Below are 21,627 nucleotides of genomic sequence, written 5' to 3'. Positions count from 1 at the left end.
CTTAGCGGCTTAGAAAAAGGGGGGGAAGGAAAAAAAACCCCGCAGGAACTCGCAATACATTTTCGTCTTGCGAAGCAAGCCCATAGGAAATTCGTTTTGCGAAACACCTCCAAGACGGAAAACCCTTTCGTCTAGCGGGTTTTCCGTCTTGCGAGGCATTCGTCTTGGGGGGCACCACTGTAGTCCCAATATTTGTGCGTTATTGATGGTCGGTCTGTGCATACATTCATGCTTATTGAACTTTTCCAGGATTCAGTACACATGAGAGTTTTGCATTTTTTCCCCTTTTTGTGTAATAAAAATTAAAATAAAATTTAAAAACCTGAGCTGGAGTTGCGCTTTAAATATCACCTCTACTGGACGACCTGCTTGCAGATCCCAGATGCTTGTAGTGCTGGTGCATCTCAGCTTGGGAGATACGGTCAAAGTTGTAGATTTGGCAACAATTTTCATGCTGATTAAATCGTTTCATTTGCAGCTTGGCAGTGGAAAATAGCTTTCAGCCAGGCAACTTTCTACATCTGGTTTTCATTAGAGTGGAACATTAATCCCTTTATGCTTTAAAAGCATCACACAACGGGCACAGCCTCTGATTTGCTAAATAGCATTTGAAGAGGTGGCTGGTGGAAAAAGTGGACTAATGGGGCACTTACAGCAAACATGCCTTGAAAAGCAGCCTCTGATGACTCACCTCCCTGCCGAAACAGGGACTGGAGAGCAATCTGCCACCAGAGCCTTTGCAGGGCAGAAGGGAAGGAAGAAGTTCCATTCATATTGGGACCCGTGTCTGAAGTCCCAGAGTTTTTGGGTGCAGGGCACCCATAATTTATGAAATTAGTAAAAGTTAGAATTAATCAAGGTTTGATTTACTGTATCAAACACTGCTGGGTTAAGTTTTCCCGACAACGAGCCAGCCCAGCTTGACATAGCTTGCCAGGGATAAGCCATTAAGAAACAAAGGCTGAAATGGCCAGTCATTAACCCATCAATAGAAGAAATCAACAAGACAGAAGAACTCTGCCTTGCACAGAGAGGGAGGTTGCCAAGGTTACAGAGAGCAATGATGTCAGCGGAAGGGGAAGCCGCATTTGGCAAGGGTTTCTGGGAAGAAGGGGGTTGCAGGAGCCATGTGGACTGACTGGAGCAGGCTGTTACAAAGAGACACAGAGGTCTAATGATGTGCACCTGCAGGAAGTATGCCCCTCTTGAGATGTGCATGCTCTGGAATTCTCCACAGTAGGCTTGAATGCATATATGTGCAGTGGCGTAGCGTGGGGGGTGCAGGGGGGGCCGGCCGCACCGGGCGCAACATCTGGGGTTAGGGCAAATCCACGGGTTAGGGGGCGCAAATTACTTGCCTTGCCCCGGGTGCTGACAACCCACGCTACGCCACTGTATATGTGTCAATAAAAACACATATCTTAAAGACAATACAGTCTCTGGAACGCCCTGAAATCTTGTCACCGTGAGGCAGAGATTGTGGGTGGCACATGACAATATTAACTAGTATACTTTATTTATGCCCCCTCCTAAGAACACAAAGAAATACTATGTAAAAGAGACTGCTTTCCTTCCTTCCTTCCTTCCTTCCGATCATGTCCCAATATGGAAAAGTTTCAATTTTAGGGTTTTTTGAGTTCTTAAATGTGATACTTTGCAAGCATTGTAATGATACTATGCATTTATCATAGTGTATGGTTTCTTTTATATTGCAGCCTACTTTGAGAGACAAATGTTGATGCTGCCGCCTGGAAACAAATAACATGGAACCCAGAGCAACTGGGGGAGGCTGTTTTTAATGAGACACTGGGCAATGGTGAGTCAAGGTAAGCTTTGGGGCGGGGCGCGCTGGGGGCATGGAAAAGAGATTCCTCCCTATTTACAGTACAGTGGAAAGCTTTGAGGAACATTCTGCTTTACTATTAACTCGGCTGCAGGCTCACATATCTCCTCCCCCCCCCCCTTAGGGCTGGCCCATGCATGAGACAAAGGGAGGCGACCACCTCAGGCGGCAGGATCTACAGGGGCACCTGGTCCTGCCTCTAAGGAATGCAATGTCCCCTGCTGCCGCTGCACTGCCAGCAATGGCTGTGGTGCACTCCTTGGAGGCTGGATCTGCCAGTGTGATTCAGCGTGGGACCCCTTCCCCCACCACGCCATGCTTTGATTCACAAAGCCAAAAAGTAAGGTTGATTTGATTACCTGCCTTGTTCCCAATGTTTATCTTTATTCCTCCATTATTCCCGATGTAGATCTTCACTCCCCGCTTGTTCCCTGGTGGGAGGGCACCATTTTGTGGTTCACTTCAGGTGCCCACATGTATTGCGCTGGCTCTGCCTGCCTTGAATGCAGAAGGCATTCAGTTCCCTTTTGGTAGGTCTGGGAGAGACTCCTGCTTGAAACTCTGGAGAGCCGCTGCCCATCAGTATCGACAATACTGGTAGATAGATCAGTGTAAGGCAGATTCCTGTGTAGCTATGGACCACCAACTGGCACCAGGTGCAAAACAGTGGCCCTGCTGTGTGGGTATACACACCAGAAACCTAAGGAGCACATGCACAGCCCAGGAAATTTGTGACCAGTGCCAGAACTAAGTTCTCAAGTCATTTCACACAGACACCCACTTCTCTCCCTTTCTGAGTCCATGTTCACACCATACATTTGAAGCATTATTATGCCACTTTAAACTGTCATGGTTGCCACCAAAGAATCCTAGGAAGTGAAGTTCGTTAAGGGTGCCTAGAGACTCCTCCCCTATTCCTCTCACAGAGCTACAATTCCCAGAGTCCCCTGAGAAGAGGGATTATTAAAGCACTCTGGGAACTGCAGTTCTAGGAGGGGAATGGGGGAGACCCTTATCATACTGCAGTGCCCTGAATTCACTGGGGGGAAGCCATAGCTGTTTAAAGTTGCAGCTTAGTTCTTTATCCTGTGCCTGTGGTGTTGACTCATTAATTGTGCACTTGAAGTGGATTTATGCTGAACCCTCCACACACCTACCCACTTTGTTTATTCATTTAGACCATTTCTAGATGGTGGATGGAGCATCCTCAAACTGCCCGTAGCTAAATGAGACTTTGCTTCTATTGATGCAGCCTAGAATTGCATGCGGGTGGCACTGTGGATGCATGTGGCGCTGTGGGTTAAACCACAGAGCCTAGGGCTTGCAGATCAGAAGGTCGGCGGTTCGAATCCCTGCGATGGAGTGAGCTCCCGTTGCTTGGTCCCTGCTCCTGCCAACCTACCAGTTTGAAAGCACGCCACAGTGCAAGTAGATAAATAGCGGGAAGGTAAACGGCGTTTCTGTGTGCTGCTCTGGTTCGCCAGAAGCGGCTTAGTCATGCTGGCCACATGACCCGGAAGCTGTACGCCAGGTTCCCTTGGCCAATAAAGCAAGATGAGCGCCGCAACCCCAGAGTTGGCCACGACTGGACCTAATGTTCAGGGGTCCCTTTACCTTTACCTAGAATTGCATTAGCTTTTTTTGGCTGGTGCACCACACTGCTGGCCCATGTGAAGCTTGAGGACTGCTAAGACTCCTAGATCCTTTTCACATGGACCACTACAAAAGCCTGCCATCCCACATCCTATATTTGTGCATCTGGTTATTCCTGCCTCAGTGCGGAACCTGACATTTGTCTCTGTTGAGATTCATTTTGTTCATTGTGGCTCAGTTTCCAGTCTGCTAAGGTCAGCCCCCAGGAAATTACCTAAGATTTTAAAACAAGCAACCTTTCTCTAGTCTAAAGGAAAAGAAAACATGCTAATTGCCTCCCACTCTCTTTAATGCTTTTGCCCATCTTGCCTCTCTTTTCTTCCTTTGATAACACAAGCAACAGCTCTAAAAACAGGACAGCTCCCTCTCTCCTCTTCCAAACACACTCACTTCAATGGAAAACACACACACAATAAGTTATATGGGGGGGGTGAGGAATCCTGGTGTTCTTTTGTTTTGTGTTTTGTTTTGCATTTTGTGTCTTGGTAGTGCTGCAAGCTTAAACCCACCCTGCCTGATTTTTGGAGGGAGTAATTATTTTGGGCATTCAGTTTTGGAAAAATTTCCACCTATTTTTGTCAACACTATTGGTCTGTTTATTTCCTATCGGTCTGTTTATTTCCTACAAAGGTTTTAAAGAGGAAGGTTGTTGCAGGATTGAAAATGTACATGAAGTAGACTATCTGTGGAAGGACCATAGTTCAGTGGTAAAGCAACTGCTTTGCAAGCAGAAGGTCACAGGTTCCGTTCCCAATGGCCTCCCCAGGTAGGGCTGGGAGAGAACCCTGCTTGAAACCCTGCAAAGAGCTGCTGCTGGTCAGTGTAGACAATACTGAGCTAGAGGAACCCAGTGATCTGACTCAATATAAGGCAGCACCCTATGTTCCTATACTTCCTATCTTCTAACTCCTTCCCCACCACCCAGCACTGCTTTCAGAGACATCCCATGCACCATCTCCTTGTTCTGCTTCTCACCTCCACAACAGCCCATGGAATTCTGCCCCACTTCCTCCCAGCAAACCTTTAGATTTCAAAAAGGACATTTTTTCTTGTGACATCAGGCCCCCCATCATCTAGGCAACCTGCTAATTATCCTGTTTCTTTCCACTCCTCAGAGCAGGGGTGGGGGCAGAGGAACAGTTCTCTTGCATTCATATCCCAATATCCCATATCTCTTGCATCCATATCTAAACACAAGCTCTGGCTTGGGAAGCAGTGTACACATAACATTAGCCACAACCTTTATCTAACCTGTTATTTCTTCTGAAATCCTGTATTTTGATTTGTTTTCTCCCAAACCAGCTTCAATCAGAATTAAGAAATATAATGACCTAGCTGCATTTTAAGCTGGTGATGTTTGCACAACCTAGCTCTTTGTGTGTGTGTTTGTGTGTGTGTGTGTGTGTGAGAGAGAGAGAGAGAGAGGGAGGGAGGGAGATTCATGAAGTGCAATTGATTGACAATAAATTCATGGGAATGTGTATGTGTGTACTGCTTCACTCAGTGCATTATTAACTCCTGCGGAAGGTGATAGACTCTCCTTCCTTGGAGGTTTTTAAGCAGAGGCTGGATGGCCATTTATCATGGATGCTTCAGCTGAGATTCCTTGAGGTCCCTTCCAACTCTACAGTTCTGTGATTCTATGTGGTAATGCACATGGGCCTAGTTAGGCGTGTGTGTGTGTGTGTGTGTTTAAGGGTTAGGTGATGTCAACTGATGACTCATAAAGGCAAGAGTTAAACAGAATACCTATGCTCATAGACCCTAGAAAAAATATTGAGCTCAGAATTTCATGCTACACAAGCGGTGGGAATACGCCTAAAAACAGCATCCCATGCTAAGTTCTCTCCCCTTGTCCCATAACTTGCAGGACCTAACAAGACTGCACCATTCCACCACCAGGATGCCTCCGGGGTGTATGATAGTGAAAGCATTTGCACTGAGATCAGTGCTTCTCTCTAGGTGTAAAGACATCTGAAGCCCTTTAACCCATGAACTAGAAATTTAACTTTTAGCATTGCCAGCTGTTTCTAATAACAACACCCAGTTTGTTTATAAATAAATAGCACCCCAGGCAGCTCCACAGAACTACTGGCAGCTGACTGTAACGTTCCCCTTAAGGGAAACGTTAAGTGGAAAAGGTCTTGTTTGTTGGCATACAATTTACAGGAAAGAGCCCTTATTTAAAACATGCTGCATTCATTCTTTTAAAGCAGGAGACAGACAATAGTATTTTAAGTTGGCTAAAAGTCAGGCTAGGAGAGGCATCATTTTCTATGTTGTACAGATATACTTCCTTCCCATTACTGACTGGCACACGTGCTCAAAGAGGTTTGGCAGGTTTTTGAATCCATGCAAAACCTTTTTAGAGCAGAGGTGAAAGAAGGATGGATATCCACATATCAGAAGCAGACACCGCTCTTTAAAACCACCTTCCACCTCTAGGGTGGCGGAAGCTGTTGTCTCGCTTCAAACTTAGAGCAGACTCTTCCAAAAGGTTGTGTGTCACTACACAGGGTTTTTGCAGAAAGGGGATGTAAATGGATATTGCAAAAGGGTCATCGGCAACCGACTTGAAAAATAACTAACCAACACACTGGATTTTCTCCAGAAAGGGTACATCCAGATTAAATGAAAAAGTACAGGCCAGTATTTTGGTGCTAATAACATCATGTGTGGATTCTGCAAAAAGGCATGTCAGTTGTTGTTGTTGCTGCTGCTGCTGCTGAATCCAGTTTATTAAAATTGCAAAGCTTTGGTCAACTTAATGTCACAGTCCCTATAAACTTTTTTCAACCGAGAAGCATGGCATCTGACTGCTTATGGTGGCAGCTGGACAGGTTTGAGGCATGTCTATTTTGTGTGTTGCCCTTTGAGAAACCACAATGACCCCAATGGAATTAATAGGTATAACAGGAGCAGATATATTGGAAGCCAGAAGTGCCTCCCAGCCACCCCCTTTTTTTTTGCACTCCTCGTTAAATAAATCAGACTGGGTCCCAGCCTGTCTAGTGCCAGGGCATGGAGATTCAGAGCATAGCAAAACTCAAGTACCATATTTTTTGGCCTAGCTTCCCCCGACCCCAGCCCCCAGAACGGGAGCCAGAGATGCGCGCAGCTTCGGCATCGCTCTGGGAGCTTGCAGGGCTGGGGGCAGGGGAAGCCCGAGCTTCCCCAGCCCCCAGAACGGGAGCCAGAGCAATGCCGAAGCCGCGCCGGGCTCCCGAGGGTTGCGCGGAGCTGCACCAAGCCTGGGAGTGCAGGCAGCTCCGCGCAACCCTCGGGAGCCAGGCGTGGCTTCGTGCCGGGCTCCCGAGGGTTGTGCGGAGCTTCCTGAAGCCTGGAGAGTGAGAGGGGTCGGTGCGCACCGACCCCTCTCGCTCTCCAGGCTTCAGCGAAAGCCTGTATTTGCCCCATAGGACGCACACACATTTCCCCTTCATTTTTGGAGGGGGAAAAGTGCGTCCTATAGGGCTAAAAATACAGTACCTTGAAATAAAACACTGTAATTTGCCATGCATTGTTCCAGAGCAGATAGCCTTTGAGCATACTTAGAGTGCCCTGCCAAAAGAAAGGAGGTATGTAGTTGTAAAGTTTCCTGCTTGCTGCAAGGGAAGGAAACCACTGGACATACAGAGTGCTAACATAAACACAGTGATATTAGTCTTCCGGTTTATCAATAAACTTATGGGGGTCAAGAGATTCAAAAAAGGTGTTGAGCGTTGAAAGGAGAGGGTGCAAAGGAACAAATGTACAATTTAGGCAAAGAGGATACACCTTCTGTAGGTACAAATGGCAGTAATTTTAAAAATTCCCTGGTGGTCTAGTGGTTAGGATTCGGCGCTCTTACCGCCACGGTCCGGGTTCAATTCCTGGTCAGGAAACATGTTTTGCAAGACCCTGCCTTAAAAATGAACTGGGTGCAGGTTTTGCCGAAATATATAAATGGCAATGATTTAACAATTGCTCGTGCTGCCTGCATAGGCTGCAGGTAAGGACACTTGCAAAGCAATGGTTACAAAAACGCCTTTAGAAAACGCCAAACTGGGTGTGTATACACCACCTTGTGTGTGTATACTGGTGTGTGTATACACCACCTAAGGGAGAAAAGGGAGCAAGATGGAAGGCACCTTTGAGATGTGTGTCAGTACACAAGAGTTATGTGCTCACTGGTAAACCTTAAAAACCACCAAAATATACTATCACCACAAAATGGGGAGAGAGGAGAGAGATGCGAAGGAACTGAAAGCAGTGCTCTGTACAGAATTTGGAAATGGGAAGTGGGGCAGGAAGGAAAGATAAAAACTTTCTAAGGCACAGCTCCACTTCAGAAGCAAAATCTTCAGGTAAAGTTGGAACTCCAAAATCTGGGAACAAATTCATGCACTGAAGGGAGTGGACTAGATAACCATTTGGTCTCTTCCAACTCTACTCATCTATGAAATTCAGATGCAGAATTTTGGAAGCACCCCCCCCCCCCGCCCTTCGGTAAGACAATCACCCTTGACTTCCCATTTGCAACTTGGCACTAATAATACTGGTGTACTTTACAGGATTGTTGTAAGATGACGGGATAATGTTAAGTGCTTTGGACATCTGAAAGCTACAGGCAAGTGCCAAGTAATGGCATTATTAAGAAGGAATTTGGGCAGGTACAGACAAGAGAAAAGCCACACCCTGCTCTCTTCCTTTCCCTCTGGCTAGTTTGCATATGCACCTTGACAAAGGATTGCCAACTGACTGGGAAAAACTGGATTGGCCAGGTCTTGATAATCACTTGCCACCTGCTAATTTCTGTACAATGAATTGCTGTTGAAAAGCACTGGAGCAGAATGAAGAACTTAAGAAGTGCCTGTTGGATCAGGCCAACGGGCCATCTAGTCTTCCATATATCCAACAAATACAGACACCCAGGGCCCTTCTCCATGGTAGTGTGAAATTTGGCTTTCGGAATGGTTTTAAGTACTCTGCTTACCTGGTTTAAGGAGAGTATACTACACTGTTTGTTTTGCTTTGTATTTTTATCTCTATTATTGTGTTGATTTTTTTTTTTTTTTTGCTTTGATAACACTAATACTACTAATAAGGACTAATTTTTATCTATTCCTACATTCAGTTTCCTTGGATGTCCACAAGTTTTAGAGTTATGAGACAGGTAGGAAAACTTTTCTCTAACCAATTTTCACTATGCCTTGCATGATTTTGTAAACTTCTAGCCTGTCACCTCTTAAGTTCCCTCTGCTGTTCGGCTGCACACTTGGCCCAACCATTAGACCTGTGAATTTAGCAAACAAGTGGCAAATTGCAGGTATGTCTGGGCCTGAGACCAATCTGTAAAGAGATTCCCTATCCTTGCCCTAAAACTTCCAAGACCTCTTGGAGATCAGGCCTGCTTTATCTGCTACAACTGATTCAATGATCTAGCTGTAAAAGATGCAGGACCTAGCAGTTCCAGGTGAAGGGGAGGCACAGATAAGACAACTGCAAGCTCACAAACTGCAAAAAATGCTAAAGATCTCTTTCAACAAAAAACCAGAGGCCTACCTCCTGGGAATAATAGATTTGGATATTCCACAAAAGAGGAAGGGTATCTTTTTATATGCGACGGCTGCAGCAAGAGTTTTGATTGCAGCAAAATGGAAGAGTAATGAAATCCCCTCTATACAAGATTGGATCCAAAAGCTGACAGAATATGCCGAATTAGATGGTTTATCAGAAAAAATAAAGAACAAATCAAAACAGGAATTTGTTTCAAAATGTTTTCAAAGGTTTTCAAAGATTATCTGAAAAATAAATATAGTAGTTTAAATTCTGTTGCAGCATTCGAGGAACTTCAGTAATAATTGCAAGGTAGATATAAGAAATTAGATTTATTGAGAATAAGTTAAATTATGTTAAAAGTGTGTATTGGCAAAAAGTAATATGAATTTGAAATATGGAATAGACGGGAGGTTGGGTCTTTAGTGTTAAGACCAATAGATGTTTTATTGTTTGCTAAGAAAATTATGTGTCTATGGTTATTTTTTTGTAATTTGTGTGTAATTTGGTATTTGTGTTTTTTCTTCTTTTTTTCTTGTTGTATAAATAAAAAAGTTAAAAGTTAAAAAAAAAAAAGACAACTGCAAGCTCAGCCTGAAGCAGCCTGGACATAAAAATTATGGGAAATTGCAGTCAAACATAACTACGCATGAGTGCTAGTTAGTGTGTGAAGGGGTTAAGACAATAGAGCTGGATTCCATCAATCAGCTAAGTGATGCCCCCTCTTCTCAAATGAGAGAGGAAGTGAAGCCTTTTCTTCCTGTTCCCTTTCTATCCACATGATGTTAATGGCCAAAGAAGACGTGTCTAAGCAGGCCTAAGCAGGCTCCAAGCTTAGAGCATGTGTTTGAAGCAACCTTTCTGTATATTCTATCCAAGAGTATTCTGCCTGAGTTTTCCTTGCTGCTGTCTGGATACATGAATGAATCTGACCTTTAGAACGTTTTGTAAGTAACACATTTGAAACTTACTTCAGTGTTATGACCAGTTCAGTGCTAAGAGGGGTAGGAAAGAGGGAAGCTCTGGATACAGCTAAGTGGTATAAAAGGGTACAGTAACCTATATCCCCACATTATAATGCTGCTTTTGTGAGTTCAAAATCTGCTATTGGGGAATTTCTTCTGCTGGAGTGTGAGTTTAGCCTCACATTTTGAATCCAAACACCCAGCTGATTCTCTTGCTATTCACCCTACACACATGGATCACAGGGATTCATGTTTCCTTCCCACAGAAGCTGTGTAGGATTGATGTGCTTTTACCTTTACTGTTATTCCTTTCAGGAGGAGGAGGGAATTTATTTCATCCAAGCTGGTGTTCTTCAGCTTTTCTGTCCCCAGGTGTTGTTGGCCTAATACTCCTATCATTCCCAGCCTCCTCAGCCAGGGATGGTGGGAGTTGCAGTCCAACTAGGGACCCAAGGCTGAAAGGACTGTTCTAAAGTGTTAGGCATTTGCTGCATCCTAAATGTCCTAAATGAGGGATGAGGGTGGCGCTGTGGGGTTAAACCACAGAGCCTAGGACTTGCCGATCAGAAGGTTGGTGGTTCAAATCCCCACAACGGGATGAGCTCCCCTTGCTTGGTCCCTGCTCCTGCCAACTTAGCAGTTCGAAAGCACGAAGTGCAATAAATAGGTACTGCTCCAGCAGGAAGGTAAACGGCGTTTCCGTGCGCTGCTCCGGTTCACCAGAAGTGGCTTAGTCATGCTGGCCACATGCCGGCTCCCTTGGCCTATAGAGCGAGATGAGCGCCGCAACCCCAGAGTTGGCCACGACTGGACCTAATGGTCAGGGGTCCCTTTACCTTTACCTTAAATGTCTGAGAGGAAACCACCCACATGCCCACCATGGCTAAGTTCTCCTGAAGGTGGTTGGCCCTGTGTCTGGGCAGAGCAACTCGAGACATTAGTCCACTTTCACACCATCAAATTCCCTTGCACTAAGAAAAAGCAGGGTAAAGCAGATCAATCTGGCTTTCCATGCACTGGGAATGTTTTGTATGCAGGGGCATCCAATGGTTTGAATCCCCTTCCCCAGATGTGCCACAGCTCAAATAAAAACTGACCCAGTGGACACATGCCGTATACTCCCATTGTTTGTTTGGGAAGTGTTGTAAACATAGCCACAGTCCACACCTATCCTGTATCTGTCACGCTGTTTCTTACGAAATACTGCATTTTGTTTGATGTGTGTTGTCCACCCCCGCCCAGCTTCTGAATTAATAAAAAGAACAGCCTAGCTGCGTCTGAAGCTGGTTCTACATTCCTGCCATGTTAGAGCCAAAATAATTCTTTTTTTAAAAAAGTTTACCAGCACTGATTTTAAAAAAAGAAATAAAGTTAGGACTCTGAGCACGTGCAGTTTTGCATTTTGAAGTCACTGAGATCACAGCACCATCATGACTAAAGGTACAAAATGGGACATGCTTCCTTATGCTTTCAGTACATTTCTTTGGGACTAATAATCAGCATTTTGTTGTAGAAAAGAAGACCGGTGTGGTTTCCAATTAGAAATGATAAAATGAGCACCGATAACCATGCACATGGCCACGTATCTGCCCCGTGGCTATAAAACGTTTTAAAGAAAAGATAAGTGGAAAGGAAGGATGCTACAGTGGTAAGTATCAGTCTGGTGTCTTCAACTCCCAGGCATGCCCACACCAGTAGGGCTGCCGTATGTCTGGATTTTCTTGGCCATTACCATGATTTCAGAGGCGGAATGAATGTCCGGGAGGAATTTCCTAAAGGTGGTGCTTTGTTTTGGATCTTAGGCAAGTAAAGAACAACAACTGAACAACAAAAACCTCAACAATTTTGGGGTTTCTCTAAAAAAAAAAGCTCAGCAACCATGTGTGCTGCATCACCTGCCACGCTCATTTTGGGGGCCCAGGGCTGCAGAGCCCTGGACTTCTGTCCTTTGATCCAGTCCTACATACACCATAGCCATAGGGCACAGGCCCATTCTTCTTGACGCTGCGTTTTTCTGTATTTTTACTCCAGCTGTTTGACAACAGAGGTGGTGCCACTAGCCTTCTTTGCTTGCTGCCCTCCACCCCTCCACCCCCTGCAAATGCAACTGCAACTTGTCTCCTTGAAATGATGTTACATTTCCTGACACCAGGGGTGCATTCAGATGCAGGAAATACTGTGGTAGTTTTCTAACATTCCTTTCACGCTGCAGTACTCTAACTGTTGTGTTATGGAAGTGCTGCTTTTTTACTGATCTGCTGGCACAGTGGTGATAAATTTCATTCACACCAGGGGTGTGGTGTGGCACAACACTGCACTACATCACTGGGCAACGCCCCCACCCCTATTTCTGCACATACTTGCTTCTGTTTTCCCATGATTCCTCCCCATGAAAGCAGCAGGAAAGGACTGCATGCCAGATTAGAGCCTGACATTTTATCACATTACCCTTCACCATTTTCTCGGTCAATGAGGTTGCAAATATCACCCCCCCCCCAAGCAATTAATACAAAAATCAGTCCTAAACTTCCACTATATTCTGCTAGGTTTCCAGAATCATCAGGGATGGTGGGAGTTGGGAGTCAAACAACATTTGGCTCTAAAGTTTTACATACACTGTTTATTAAATTTCAGGTCTTTGTTGATCAGTCTGTTAATGACCCACCTTGCAATGTAGTTTGGTCTTGTAAAATACCAAGCTCCTCCTTTTTCTTAAGCCATTAAGAAGTCATTCTGAAAGTCCATGAGCAGAGCCACACACACTCAGGACCTTCTCCCTATCAAACTACTTACCAAAGTAACATGATAGGGAGAAGGCAAGATGCAGCCAGCAATCATAGGCTTGCATTGAAACTGACCAGTTGCAGCCTAGATGCAACAGGTAGTAGGAGAGAATGAATCATTTTGTGCTTTTTATATTGTAATCTTAGGTTATGAACCAGTCTGAGATCTATAGATAAAGGGTAGTATACAAATTTAAATAATTTGGAAATAAACATAAGTGAAATGGCATAGACTGCTGTGTGAATGCAGCCCATGTCACTCCATGGATATTCCGGGGGTTGGCAGGGAAACGGCAGCTGCAAGGCAGGGGAAAGTGGCCCAGGAGATATGGTGCTATTTAGTCAGGCATTCACATGGCATAGCTTCCGTAGTGTGCCACAGATGCGCCTCTTTACTCTTGGATACATGAGATATCTTTCATGGGGGCCCACCCTATTCTTCTGATTGCAAATAAAATAAATATTTGTCACCACCCACCAGCAACCATTTACCAAGAGGAAAGGAGTGCAGGGTGTTATTGTTACACAGCTTAGGCCCAAGCTATTTGAAATAAGTTATTCCCTTATAGGAACCTGCCTGGGTTCCCTTCCCTCAGTCCCACCACCCTCACAGGCACACTTCATGGGGGCCCAGGACCTGAGAGACTTCTCGGTGATGGCTGCTCCCAGACAACTTTGGAACTCCCTCCCTAGAGAAGTTAGACTGGCTCGCTCCTTGCTGGCCTTCTGCTGGCAGGTGAAGACCTTCTTTTGAGAACTGGCTGCTTTTAATGAAAGGGCTGTCGCCATGCTGGTTTTATGGTAATTATCTGTATGTTTCTAATAAGATTGTGTATGTGTATATAGTTTTAATTCTGTCAATGTTTACTTGTTTTTTTATTACAGTGGTACCTCAGGTTAAGTACTTAATTCATTCCGGAGGTCCGTACTTAACCTGAAACTGTTCTTAACCTGAAGCACCACTTTAGCTAATGGGGCCTCCTGCTGCTGCCGCGCCTCTGGAGCATGATTCCTGTTCTTATCCTGAAGCAAAGTTCTTAACCTGAAGCACTATTTCTGGGTTAGCGGAGTGTGTAACCTGAAGCGTATGTAACCTGAAGCGTATGTAACCCGAGGTACCACTGTATTATTTCCCCCCTATTTTTAGTGGTTCTTGTTTTTATCTGTTAGTCACCCTGAACCTTATCAGGGCAAAAGGTGGGGTCTAAATAAATGACTATGATAATGATAGTTATAACATTCGCCCCACCATGCTTAATTCTACACCTTTCTGAAAAATCACCAAAATGACCCCCCACCTGAGACTGGGCTGCAAAAATGAAGGAACAGAGATGGGGATTTTGTAACTACCCTAGTGTAAATCCTACTGGGTGGGGGGACGGGACGGGACGGGACGGACCTTTCATATCCGCACTGGTATGCAGGAATGGACTCGTAGGGAGCAATAATATTCAGAGTAAGGATCATAGAATTGTAGAGTTGGAAGGGACCCAGAGGATCATCTAGTCCAACCCTCTGCAATGCAGGAATATGCAGCTGTCCCATACAGAGATCGAACCTGCAACCTTGGTGTTATCAGCATCGTGCTCTAACCAACTGAGCTATCCAAGCTAACACCAAGCTATTTAGAAGTAGCTCCCCTTTCACACAAGGCTTAAACATTTCTGAATCTTCTCACTTTGGCACAACAAGAAAAGAAGGGAGGGCAGCCAACCTTGTGCTGTGGACAGATTGGGGGCACCTGCGGAAAGGAGAAAACCCCAAGTGGGCAGCACTGTGTATCCACTGACCAGTGTGGTTCCCAAACTTTTTCGGACCACTGTCCTGTGGTTCCCTGAAATCATCACCAGAGCCCCCTACCCTGTCAAAGCATTATTTAGAATAGGGCTTTGCATGACCCACTAAGGAGGATGCTAACACAGTAAAATTCAGAAGAGTAACAATTAATTGCTCCCTTATTCAAAAAATAAACCTATGTAAAAATAAGCATGTGCTCTGTAGCTTAGAAAAAAATATAAATGGCAAAGAATATTGCATAAAAGTCTTTTTTACATATTCTTACTAACAAAAACATAAGGGTGAACCAAATTTGCAGCACAAAATATTAATATATAACGACTTACCAAATATGCAAAAACCTTCACCTGAATGGGGATGGAGTGTCCTAGTCTGACACTCTGACCACTGCACCACTCTGGCTAGTAAGACTAAAGAAATAAATGCCTGCAGCTGGAAGAGCTGGAGAGTGACAAGGACAGTCACTGGGAAGGGAAATGTCTTTGCATGGTAGTGTATGGCAGTGGTCCCCAAAGTGGGTGGTACCGCCCCCTGGAGGACAGTGGGAGGACCTACGGGAGAGCTAAGAGTCAAGGGGGCAGCGGGGGGGGGGGGGAGTTGGAGATGAGCCCCTCTGAGAACATTTATTGCTTATTTACAATATACCAAGTTGGATTCTGGCACAAAACACCTTCCTCACTTTGTATTAAGGTTTTGCTGCTCATATAAATTTCAAATCTATTTCCTTTGGTCACATTTGTTTGTAGACGATTTGTTTGTTACAAGGTAGCCAATAATTGGTGAGCTATTGATTTTCTTATAAATTAGTTACCATACATCTGTGGTAGGTGACACTCCATCCCCATTCAGCTACAATGCTCACTGGGTGACCAGGGTTGTTGACATACAGTGGCTATGGACAGTCATGTATGCCACTTATTATTATTATTATTATTATTATTATTATTAAAAAACACACACGTTTATTCAAAAGTTACACTTTTGAATAATTCTGTCCACTGCCATAATCCTACAGAAAAATTACTCCAATCCTCAATCCCTCATCACTGTCATGTTGGCTCACCAAATACCCTCAATAGGGACCCAATTACTGATCTGGTATACTAGACATTTTTCAATCAATATAGCACTTCCACAGACACCTCTGTAATGATTATGGCATTAAAATATCCCATTCCCAATAAAAGAGAAAAAGGGAGATTGAATTGTGTCAAAGGTATCTTTTTGGAGATGCCCTTGATTATTCACCAGTGATATGTGAGGCATTCTGATAGAGCAATGTTCCAGGTGTTATTAACCCCAACCACTAGTGGTATATTAGAGGTTTCCTTCCATATTGGGCAATAACTAGCCTAGCTTCAGGAAGGAAATTAATTCTTTAGATTTAAGAGTAGAATTTGGGGTCAGATCCAGTGATACGCCAGGCAAGTGCCCAAATTAGAGGAGACATAGATTGTTTAGTGATTTTGGAGGTCAGATAAAAGGCTTTTCCCAAAAAGGCATGAACCACAGTATACTCCCACACAAAAATAGGAACCTTGTTCTCCACAACCTTGGGGGCTGGTCATGGCCTCTCAGTCTAACCCACCTCACAATGTTGTGGGGATTTAAATGATGAGGAAGACTATGTATGCCACCTTGAGCTCCTCAGAGGAAAGGTGAGGGATTTTATAGCATCTAAAGTAGCATCAGGTAATGGGATAATTTCTCCTGCAAGTATACCTGTTGTTCCTCACCACCACCACCTGTACAGCATTCAGTTCTATAACATTAGCAGACAAAACAGCATCACAACAGTATAACAACAGTATAAAAAACAGCAGCCTTGGTTGACAGAAATTCAGCTCACCATGAAATTCGGCCACCTCTACAAGTGGAGGGCAGCAGCTGGCGTAGGTCTACCTAAACTTCGGAGGGCTCATGCTTCAAGCATCAAGTAAGCTGGTCTGGAGCAACTGAGCACCTTCTTTGCCAGGCATTTCCTACCCAGTGGGTATAAGCTGTCCACTTACTCATCACTCCAGGAGAGGAAATGCATCACCCTGTGCTAATTTATATTTATACTGCAAATGATTACTATAATTTAAACAGAAATGCATATATCCATCTCTGCTTAGTCTGCTGCCAAGGTCCTAACTGTTGGTGTACAACTTGCTCTCACTTCTTAGGGTTTTCTGCTGTTAAACCGGACAGCTCATCAAATACAGTACTCTCTTCTGGGAATGTAGGACACACGGCCACCCTAAGTAGACGTCCCCTTGAAACATTTGAATGAAGAATTCAAGTAGAATAAAGTCATGGTCTTAACCATCCAGGTTAGCAAAAAACTCCCAACAGCTTTACACGAAATGCCTCTTTATGCTTTGCAATTTTCAGGTGTCTGCTTAAACAGAAGAAAGGAAGAAGAGCTCTTCTGGATCAGACAAGTGGCCCATCTAGTGTAACATCCAGTGGCCAACCAGATGCCTGTGGGAAACCAGCAAGCAGCACCTGAACACAAGAGCCCACTCCCCTCCTGTAGTCTCCAGCAACTGGTATTCAGAAGAATTACTGCTTCTGACCAGAGCATAGCCACCATGTAGCTACTGATAGTCTTAGGCAGTCTTCAGAATGTGAACTGTCAGTGTGTCTGACAGGTGCTTTAAAATATGCATATTGGACAGTTACACTCTTCCAGGAGTAGAGAACTGGCTGTGGGTTGGATATAAATCTGGGTTTATATTGCCCAGGGAATGTGTGAAATGGCCCTGAAATGTCAAGCCATGAATCAGTCTGTGATTATATTATTCGGTCTTGGTAAACCACAAACATATTTATGGAATTCTGCCTAATGGGTGTGCTGAGCAAATATTGTCTAATGGATAAGAGCCTGCTGGATTGGACCAATGGCCCATCTAGTCCAGCGTTCTGTTCTCACAGGGGCCTTACCAGATGCCCCAGTGGGATGCTCAAGGGCAACTTTTGCCCCTGTAGTTTCCAGCAACTGGTATTCAGAAGCACTGCAAAGTGGTAGACCTGTCTGTTTTAGCATGTGCATGATATATGGCATGAACAAGAACAGCACACACAGAACCGTTGTATAAGCATGTACTCTGCGCACAGAGATGTGTTGGCTGCCGAGAGGAAAGTGTGTTGGACAGGTCTAGTGGTTACACACTGTCTAGCTAAGCACGGAAAGTTTATCCCGGCGCGGGGAAATACGTATGGTCGGAGGAAGCAGCTGCGGGTTCAGCAGATTCTGCGGTACGATCAAGTAAAAGAAAATAAGCCAGGATTCAAGAGCGGCTCATCAGGAGAAGCTGGCGGAGAAATGAGCACACGAGCAATAAATAGAAGGGAAGGGGAAGAAAAACAAATTGGAAAAAGTGAAACGTCCAGGAAGGAATGTGGGGATGAGCCGTTCCAGCCCGGACAGAGAGGTAACTTCTCTAAACACATGGAACAGCCAGCCCAGCTGTACCTCTTGACACAGACTCTCTGCACCTTCAGCCTCCTTTCACACCATTCAAGTACTTGCCTTGCTCCACTCCTGGGTGGGAGGACAGGCTCCCAAATTCTGCTCACTCTGCCCCTGTGGTGACAAGCTGGCTTTCTGCTGGGGAGTCATCCTGAGAAGGACCAGTGGTCAGCCAGGGCTGCTGCTGCTGCTGCTGCTGTTGCTGCAGGCACATTCACCCACCATCAGCAGAAGGCTGGAGAAGCCCTGCCGTTGTCCAGATGGACTCTGTATATCCTTGGGCAAAGCTGCTGACGCGCTTGGACATCCAGGCCCAGAGCTAGGGGCTGAGCGACTGGAGCAAGTTAGCATTGCCTGCCTGCTTTTCCTCATCAGCCAAGAGAGGAAAAGGAGGGGGGGGGGAGTTTGCACAAACCAAGTAGCTCCTCCTCGTGCTGCCTAAATATGGACATTTGCTCATATGCTGTGCTCTATCCTGGAAGCAGTAACTGCTAAGCAGCTGCCTTCACGGGATGAAGTGAGCATTAAGAGAGAGCTGGAAGGAGGCAGAAACAGTCACCCTAGCAGGACCATCCTTGTGATGAAGGCTTCCAGGTGCTGAAATGAACAATGTCAGGGAGATCCAGACTCGGGAGCAATGCCATATTTTTAGGAGGGCCAAGGAAGACCCAGGAGGTGCCAAGAAAGATTACGAAGGGTACTGGAGTCCCTGCACCATTTTGTGATGATTTGGCTTTTTTTTTTTTAAATAAAAAAAAACCTTTTAAAATTACCCTGCTAGGCCCTGTCCTGCTTAAAAGCAGTATTGCTGGAACACCCTGCCTATTGATACCCAGCAGGCACCTTGACTGTATTCTTTTTGGCACCTGTTGAAAACACTTTTTGTTTAGACAAGCCTACCCAGATGGGGTCCCTTTACCTTCACCTTTTTACCCAGATGTTTAGAAAGCTGATGTGAGTTTCAACCTGTTTTCAGTCTATCGTTATTTTAATTTTTGAATCATAGAATGGTAGAGTAGGAAGAGACCTTGAGGGTCATCTAGTCCAAATTTTCTTAACGTTTTTTGAGCTGTGGCCCCCTTCTGAACTTTTTTCCTTCCTGTGCCCCCCCCTTCCTACCTGTACAAAGGTAGTTATTAAGAAAGGTAGTTTTGTTTGTAAATGGAACATGCTTAACTTACATTTTTTTATAATTTATAGAAAAGACAATTACATAAAAACTTATACTTTTAAGTATTTCTCTACCTTGTTCTTGAGGACCAGAAACAAGCTTTTTATATCCGGTTCTATCTCTGTTAGGGATAACCGAAGATCATCTCTGTCCATTGAGGCGATTCCGCATTAGGCTAAGCAAATAATTCATACTACTGAAACCTGATTCTACCAAATACGAAGTTGGAAATGCCATGAAAAACAATTTTGCTTTATCCCAAAGTGGGAGGAAGAAGGAAATGGAAGCAATGTTGCTGTAGGGGTGTGTGTGGTGATCCATCCACTGGAAACTATGGTCACTTCTCGGTTCACTCCACTTCTCTGTTTTCTATAGTGGTACCTCGGGTTAAGAACTTATTTCGTTCCGGAGGTCCGTTCTTAACCTGAAACTGTTCTTAACCTGAAGCACCACTTTAGCTAATGGGTCCTCCCGCTGCTGTTACTGAGCTGCTGTTCTCATCCTGAAGCAAAGTTCTTAACCCAAGGTACTATTTCTGGGTTAGCGGAGTCTGTAACCTGAAGTGTATGTAACCTGAAGCGTATGTAACCTGAGGTACCACTGTATTTGCTTTACTTCTCTGTTTGTTTTTTCTTTTTTCTTTTCTTGGCCACGTCTCTATTTTCTTCACTTCTCACTTCCCTCTGTGACCCCCTGGTCTCGTGCTGTGGCTCCCCAGTTACGCAATTTTCACCTGTGCCCCCCTTGGAATATCCGGGGGGCTCCCAGGTGACGCCTCCCCACACCCCAGTTGAGAAACACTGATTTAGCCAACCCCCTGCAACGCACACCAGACCCTGCTTAGCTTTGCAAATGTGCTAGCAATTTTATTGCTGCACCACCAGGAGGAGGAAAGTATTAAAACTATTGTTGCTAATTCTCCTTATCGATTATTTTAGACAGCAGTCTTTAGACAGCTGTGAGGGCTTTCATTTTTAAAAACAACAACAACCAAGCAGTGTATAAATTTTACAACATAAATAAATAAAAAACCTTATCAGTTTGAAATTAAATTGGATCATGAGCATTGGATCAGGAGTCAAACTGCACCTCTTCCATGTGGCTTGAGGCTTGCCTTTTTCAGCCTCGGTTTCCCATCTGCAACATAATGATACTGACCTGCCTTACACGGTTGTTGTTACATGACATGTTTTGTTTATTCTAAATGACTATGTAAAACCTGAACAAGAAGGGGGGAAAACAGGCTATGCCCACAGAGCTGCTCTCTCACCTCTACTAGCAAGCATTATAATTATTAGTTAGGTGTTTGTGCCACCGTTCCTTAATGAGTCCAGGGCAGAGTCCAAGGCCTTCGCTTCCTCATGAACTGCTGCCCTCATGTGGTGAGCCACATAAATGCAGCAGCTCAGTAAGGAATGGTCCAGATCTGGGCTTGACTGCCCACCCAGGTTAGCCATTGGCTTTCCCTGGGCCCTAAGGGCTTGCAGGTGATTTTTGCTTGAGTAATGAGGTCCAGCTGGGTTCCAAGGTGGCATGGGCTCCCTTGCTTGCTGAGCCTGACTCCTGGTTGTCCTTACTTATGTCATAAAATTGATACATTCTTTGATTAAGGGAATTGGGTATATTTAGCCTGGATATGAGGGACACAGGGTGGCGCTGTGGTCTAAACCACAGAGCCTAGGGCTTGCCAATCAGAAGGTCGGCGGTTCGAATCCCCACAACGGGATGAGCTCCTGTTGCTCAGTCCCAGCGCCTGCCAACCTACCAGTTTGAAAGCACACCACAGTGCAAGTAGATAAATAGGTACCGCTCCAGCGGCAGGGTAAACAGTGTTTCCGTGCGCTGCTCTGGTTTGCCAGAAGCGGCTTAGTCATGCTGGCCACATGACCTGGAAGCTGTACACCGGCTCCCTCGGCCAATAAAGCGAGATGAGCGCTGCAACCCCAGAGTCGGCCACAACTGGACCTAATGGTCAGGGGTCCCTTTACCCTTTACCTAGCCTGGATATGAGGACACTGAGAGGAGATATGATAGCCATCTTCAAATATCTGAAGGCCTGTCACATGGAAGATGGAGCAAGCCTGTTTTCTCCTGCTCGGGAGGGTAGGACTCGAACCAATGGCTTCGAGTTACAAGAAAGGAGATTCTGACTAAACAGGAAGAACTTTTTGACAGTAAGAGCTGTTTGACAGTGGAACAGACTTTCTTGGAGGGTGATGAACTCTCCTTCGTTGGAGGTTTTTTAGCTGAGGTTGGAATGGCCACCTGTCATGGGTGCTGTAGTTAAGATTTCTGCACTGAAGGGGGTTAGACTAGACGACCCTCTGCAGAGTTGGAAGGGACACCCTAGGGTCATCTAGTCCAACCCCCTGCAATGCAGGAATCACAGCTTAAGAATTCCTGTCAGGTGGCCATCCAAC

The 21,627-nt window shown here is 45.0% G+C and overlaps 1 protein-coding gene and 1 long non-coding RNA gene across 9 annotated transcripts in view; one reads left to right on the top strand and one right to left on the bottom strand.

Annotated features, from left to right (window-relative positions):
* LOC309333443 (rho GTPase-activating protein 20-like) overlaps nt 1-21,627 on the bottom strand; it is a 94,149-nt gene that overhangs the window by 68,121 nt on the left and 4,401 nt on the right. Inside the window, exon 1 of one of the 6 annotated variants that reach the window (XM_081846945.1) lies at nt 18,097-19,663. The exons of 4 other annotated variants lie outside the window; for them this stretch is intronic. In XM_081846945.1, the coding sequence (XP_081703071.1) occupies nt 18,097-18,186 (90 nt within the window). In that variant the 5' untranslated portion in view covers nt 18,187-19,663. Of the gene's footprint in view, nt 1-18,096; nt 19,664-21,627 lie in introns of those variants that run through there. One more of the 6 variants, XM_081846944.1, reaches the window with a different exon arrangement.
* Nucleotides 328-18,774, top strand: LOC309333619. Of its 3 annotated transcripts, none has more exons than XR_014152601.1 (6): nt 328-1,194; nt 1,716-1,826; nt 8,613-8,651; nt 9,833-9,981; nt 11,513-13,583; nt 16,956-18,774. It is a non-coding gene; the product is annotated as an uncharacterized lncRNA (long non-coding RNA). The 3 variants fall into 3 exon arrangements; XR_014152602.1 differs by having other exon boundaries at nt 11,513-13,867; XR_014152603.1 differs by lacking the exons at nt 11,513-13,583; nt 16,956-18,774 and having other exon boundaries at nt 9,836-10,609.

This window comes from Podarcis erhardii, assembly GCF_964252035.2.
Source record: "Podarcis erhardii genome assembly, chromosome: Z".
NCBI lineage: Eukaryota > Metazoa > Chordata > Lepidosauria > Squamata > Lacertidae > Podarcis > Podarcis erhardii.
This window is presented reverse-complemented; position numbering and strand designations above follow the sequence as displayed.